This window comes from Podarcis filfolensis (genome assembly GCF_964270895.1).
Source record: "Podarcis filfolensis genome assembly, chromosome: 2".
NCBI classification, from domain to species: domain Eukaryota; kingdom Metazoa; phylum Chordata; class Lepidosauria; order Squamata; family Lacertidae; genus Podarcis; species Podarcis filfolensis.
The window spans coordinates 114891972-114897971 of record NC_139605.1 but is presented as its reverse complement, the minus strand read 5'-3'; the positions used below and the strand labels follow the sequence as shown (position 1 = coordinate 114897971).

General features: G+C 43.7%; 1 protein-coding gene across 12 annotated transcripts in view; it reads left to right on the top strand.

The window, feature by feature from the left end:
- The first annotated feature begins 488 nt into the window (after window positions 1-488).
- Window positions 489-6000, top strand: part of LOC310755853 (homeobox protein Hox-D3-like) — a 152083-nt gene continuing 146571 nt past the window's right edge. For 5 of the 12 annotated variants that reach the window (XR_014544579.1, XR_014544580.1, XM_083599217.1 and 2 more), the window contains exon 1: window positions 3014-3615. Coding sequence is in view for 1 of the 12 variants with exons in the window: in XM_083599214.1 (XP_083455340.1) it covers window positions 534-555; window positions 3506-3615 (132 nt within the window). In the remaining 11 variants the exon portion in view is untranslated. The other 7 variants (XR_014544575.1, XM_083599208.1, XM_083599214.1 and 4 more) reach the window with 6 other exon arrangements.

The following is a 6000-nucleotide window of genomic DNA, read 5'->3' as shown; positions in this document are numbered from 1 at the left end:
TCTTTAGATGACATGCATTTACTATATATATATATAGTAATCACTTCATAATTTCCAAAGGGAGACAAAAAAGAGACAGGGAAAAGGCCATTTTTACGAGGCGAAGTAATTTGAAAGAAGATAATGCTCTTCACAAAATGGCTGATTCGGAAATGATCATTACTTCAATATTACCGAAATGAGTTTCACCCACCCGCCTGGAGTAAGAAATATCATCCTATTCTGCATTTTTTTTATTAGCCAATCAAAATTCCTTCAAATCTCCATTTGTGATTTGTGAAAAATAGAAATCCACGAAAAAGCTGCACTGGAGCATATTGCTCATTTTCTCTTAATTTATTATTCTAATCACAGCAGCCGTTACATGATAATGCATCCATTAAGCGGGCGGGGGTATATGTGTTGGAGGTGGGTGGGGTTTAGAATACTTCTCCATTCGAGACATGGAAATGTACACAAATGATATTTCATACACGTACCCAAAAGTTTGGAGGCCTAAGTTTTCAGGCAGAGGTTGAGAATAACCTGAATGAATGAAAGAAAAAAGTTCCCAAGGTAAAGTCGGGAAAGTAATTTTGCTTTCTCTATCTTTCTTCGCATTCTCTCTCTCTCTCCCGCTTTCTCCTTCCTTCCTTCCTTCCTTCCTTTTAGCATTCCCTCTCAATTTCAAGTTACTAATTTAGCGTCCCCACCCTCCTAGGAAAAGTTCGGAGAGCTTTCCCTCCACCTCTGGCAACCCGATGCGAGGTAAAATCCGCAGAGCACCTAAACCAGTGAAACGTGTCTCCAGTATCAGGAGAGTCGGAATGCGGAATAAGATACAAAAGAGAGGGAGGGAAGGAAATGTATCCAACCTCTTTCTCCGCAACACTCGAAAACGTGCAGCACAGGTTATGCTTTTGCTGCAAGATAAAATTTCCTGTTCCCTTTATGGACCCTTTTCTCCCGAGAAAACGGGGAGCCCATTGTCTCCAGAGCCACTGTTGTGACGGTTCCTTCCTCGTCGTAACTTTTAACTACCTGTTATAAAATTTATTGGCGGTTTGTAAAGTGAAAAAAGTAATTTCCCTTCCGTCCGGTTGGATTACATCCTATAATGTGGGGTTTCGGGAGCCCCCCCCCCGCCGCCCCAGACAGACACGCACTCGCACATAGACTGGAGAAACGCGTCCCACACAACCCTTCCCCACCCCTGAAAATTTTCGAAATACAAAAAAAGAGAGAGGAGAAAAGTTAGCTGCCATGCGGAATAAAAATTTATATGTGGGTGCAATCCGATCCCATTAAAATCCGTTGGAATGCAGGTAAAGCCTGACAGATATTAGGATAGGAGGTAGCTGTCGAAATATCTCTCCACCCCAATTTCCATTTCGCCCCAAGGTTATGACTTACTTCTATGGGGCAGCATGTTCAGACAGCAATGCTAATATCTTCCAGACTTATCTATCTGTCTGTCTGTCTGTCTGTCTATCTATCTATCTATCTATCTATCTATCCATCCAATCTGTCTCTATCATGTATCTATGTATAATTATATTATCGCTTATTCTATACGTATTAAGAAGGAAAAATTATTCTTTGCGGTTTCTCAGATTTCCCTCCAGAATTATTATTTTCCTCTAACTATATGGCCCCATAATCTCCATCTTGTAATACTAATATTAATGCGCGTCTGGGAAAGTGAAACTGAAAAAGGGCGTCGAAGTCTGTGATCAAATATTAAGAAATTCTGCCGGTCCTTGGGTGGACTGATGTGTTTAATGTATATCCTTATTGTAAGTCAGATTCCGCTAATTTTGAAAAGGTCACAGTTTCGGGAGCCTCTCTTTATAGACTTGAAGTGCACCAAGAAGACCAGTTGTCCCATTAAAAACCAAAACGGGGGGAGGAAGGCTGTTTGCTGATTTATTTATAGTTAAGGGGGGGAAAACCCCGATCTATCTCCCAGTTAAGACCAAGTCTTTAGCCCCAAACCCTTGAGGTCCCACTGAATGTGGATTGGGGTTGGAGCCGGGGAGACAAGTCCCTTGGACTGATTCAGATGATATCTAGGTTCTAGAACAGTGAAAAGGTGGGTGTTATGGACATGGAAAGGATGGAGTTTGCAAGTATCAAAAAGGAGTCACCTTTTTCGGGAAAAGGGTCTGCTAGGAGTTAAACACGGGTCTAGGGGACCGGGGTTGTAAATAAACTCCTCTTCGATACACACACACATACGTGTGTCTGAGGGAGACTGTGAGTGAGTGTGTGTACACATTTATCGCCTTTAAAAAAATTGTATATTCACGTTGCATTTCCCACCAGTGAACTGGCTTGGTTAAAGGTGCAATCCGGGAACTGGAAAAATCAGTGGCAGCGTGGCCATATGGGTTGCCCCTTGAATAAGCAAATAAGAGCCAGAAGCGAAACAAGAAGCAAATTAGCAGCAATAATAGAAAGAGTAGCATTGCACGATGAACGCCAGCGTTGTAGTCTTCCCCTGTCTCCGCCCCTTCGCATATTAGCTGGTTCGTGTGTGTGTGTGTGTGTGTGTGTGTGTGTGTGTGCATGTGTGGTTTTGTGTTTTTTTTTAAAAAAAGAAATGAATAAATAGACTTAAAACAAAGCTGTTACTCCTACTCCGTCAGATCTCTCCAAATGAATTCGGGTTAGAATATATTTTAATGAGTGTGTGTGTGTGTGTGTGTGTGAGTGTATATATATATCCACACGCAGACATATATATACACACATGTAAATATATGGAAAGAGTAATTCTATAAACATGGCGACAGAGAAGAGCATTTGCACTCGTCACAAAAATGCAACGCATTCTTGGTTGTTTGCAGAAAATTTACAGCTGAGCAATAAAAGTTTACGACTGAATCACAAGTTGGATTGGCCACAGGAAGTCATGTGGACTCCATCCATGAACGTGAACTTTTTATTGTGGTTTCTCTTATGACTCTTTCGCAGTAGTCCTTCCTTTAACAGTCCAAGCAGTGCCAGTGAAACGGGGGTACGATGGTATCTGTATTTTTTCCTTTTAATTATTATTAGTATTTTTTTCTGGTGGTGGTAGTGGAGGGGGTGGGGGAAGGAATCTCGAATTGTCTCTGTTCTTTCCCCCTCCCTCCCTCCCTTCTTTTTTTCTTTTTTTCTTTCTCCCTTTCTTTCCTTTGGGGTTGGAATTGTTGGTTGCTCTGGGCATTTTAGGAATAATGAGTTTACTGCTGCGGCTGGTTGCCTCCTCCCATTCTCCACCCCTAGGGGCAAAACGCAACACATTTCCTTGGGAGGATGCAATGACGAGGGGGACAAGGAGTTGTAAATACCTTTATTTTATTTTATTTTTAAGGGGGAGGGAGGGGGAAGAGATGCTAGCCCCGTCTTCTCTCCTGACCCCCAAGTTAAAAAAACAACAACAGAAGAAGACTATTTTATTTTTTGGTTTATTTTCTGTCTATCCCTCCCCCACCCCCAATTCTTTTTTGTTTTGTTTCTCTTTTTTAATATTTCTGTGGAGCTGAACACAGCGTCAGCGGAACAGAAAAGAGGCAGAAGAGAGAGAGAGGAAGGGGAGAGAGAGAGAAGGAAAGAGAGAGAGAGAGAGAGAGGAAGGGGAAAGAGAATCTGGTAAGTGTTCCCTTATTGGCTAAAATGTGTAACTAATGATCCATGGCGATGGGTGTTAAAGATAATGATGCATCGTTTTCGCGAAGCAGACGGAAAGAGGGGTGTAGCCTGGTTATGACAGAATATGATCAGGAAGAATCGGCGCAAATGTGGTTAATTCGGGGGAGGAGGGAGGGGGTGAACGGTTTGCTAGTGGTGATGTCACTGCGGTCTGGTTTGCTGGAGACAGAGGATGCCGGCTGCAGTCTGCCTCCCCTTTACAATGGTGCAGTGTTTTACTGGGGTGGGGAGGATGGCGGGAGGGCTGGGATGGAAGCGCCCTCGCGGGGGGGTGGGGGGAGGAACACAGCGGCGAGAAAGCGCCTGTGGTCGTAGAGTCCAGTAGTTAAAGTCAATGAGAGTATCCGGATCCAGCATCAGATTGGGCCCAAAGGCCATTGAATCCATTTAATTATTATCATCGTTACTTAAAAAGTTTCTAGCGTGCGCGGATTTTGTTTTTTTTTTTAAAAAAAGATAAACAACAGTGACAACTTTTCTTAAGAGCAATTGAGCGCAGTGAGTACTTCAAGCACATGCGCAGTGCGCGCTCTCATCCAGGAAACGGGAGGAAGATTCCCCCCTGGTGTACAGCAAGAAAGTAGCCAAGCAAGCAGGAGTGCCATTTTTAATGAGCAATTATGAGCTAGCTGTGTTTGTTGTGAAGCAGGAGGCGCCTTACCTTTCCACTCTCTCCCCCCAACACATGGTTCCGATTGGCTCTTCGGAAAGCTTATATATTTTTAAGACTATATTTAGGAGTTGAACGGTCCGCCCCATTTGAGAGTGTGTTTCTCTGTGTCCGTCTCAGGCCTCTCCCGCCCCTCCGGGAAAGGTGCAGTCCAATCTAGCAAAGCATGAATCCTGACTTTATTTCTCTCTATATATAATTTGATGGCTGTTTAAAGAGTTTAAGAAATAAACTGCATTGTTTGGGTGTGCCATGTCAACGTTTTACGGTGTGGAGCGTGTATTCCAGTGCTTGTTTGTTGTGTTGTAACGTTGATGAAGAGGTTTTCCTTCCAACATGTTAGCAGAGAACATGGGGATTTTTTTTACATATTTCCCTTTCTAGAGTCCACACACACACACACACACACACACACACACACACTACACCGGCCCAACAAAATGCATTATACCCCTATCAATATGATTATGGGTGTGTATCTTCCTGAGATTTTCCTCAGTTAATGTGGGTGCAAACTGCATTCCAATTAGTAAATAATAATAATAATAATAATAATAATAATAATAATCAGAAGCGAATAATAACAAAACGGACGACGAGGCTTTCGACAAAAGGGTGGGGGAAGGGAACAAAGACCCAGGTCCCTTACTGAATTTATTCTAAATCCATTCCCCCTTTGCCCATGCTCATAAACATATAGAAATTCAAATCCCTGGGAAGGGCACCCTGTTCGTCTCCTGCTTGTAAGGCCCTTCAGCTAGATTCCTCAATGAAATATTTAACACATTCTGCATCCAGGTTTATAAAAGGCCTCGCCCGCTATAGCGTTTTGCCACTGAGCACACACACACACTGCACGGTGCTTTTTGAGGGGACTTCTAATGAAACGCGTTCTAATTGGATTGCTTGCTGCAATATGTGTGCTGCAATGAATGACTATTGTTTATAAAAGTGGCACACACACAAAAAAACCAAATAACATCTGTGGGGTGGTGTTAAATCTGATCAAATACATCCGATCGCGCCAGCCATTTTATTCTTAAGGAAAGCAAGAGCGAAGGCAGCCCATCCACGAGCCTTCCTGGGGGTTCTGTAAACAAAAGAAGCCCAAAACTGGTAAGTGGGACGTGCGTATGTCATGTCTGTGCATAGAAGGAGCCGCACATTCTAGACGCCTGTGTCTCCCATTTTGCTTTGGGGAGTCGGATTTCTGGGTGTGTGTGTGATGGGGGTTCGGGGATACAGTTTGGGATACGGTTGCTGGACAGTGCGGGCTGCGCGTTTACTCGGGAGTCAGTCAGTTTAATCTGCAATCGCACCTCGAGGGGCCAGTAAGCTCCACAGTAGTCCATAGGAATGCGTTGCTCGCTTTCTAAATGCGCTTCCTATTGGGCGGGTGGAAGAAAGCCAGGTGGCTTACTTGCAGGTAAATGGGTTTAGGAGTGGCGGTAACGAAGCAAGGTACGCCCTCCCTCCGATTAGCTTGGGTGAATATTTATATATGCGGTGGGTTCCATTACTGACTGCAAAGGAGGTCGCAATAAAGACCTTAAAAAAAAAATGACCAGGCAATGGTTATTTGAACCACATGGTTGCCGGACTGTCGTTGTCGTTTCCCCCTCTTCCTTTCCTCCTCTCGTTGTTTCTGGAGTTAG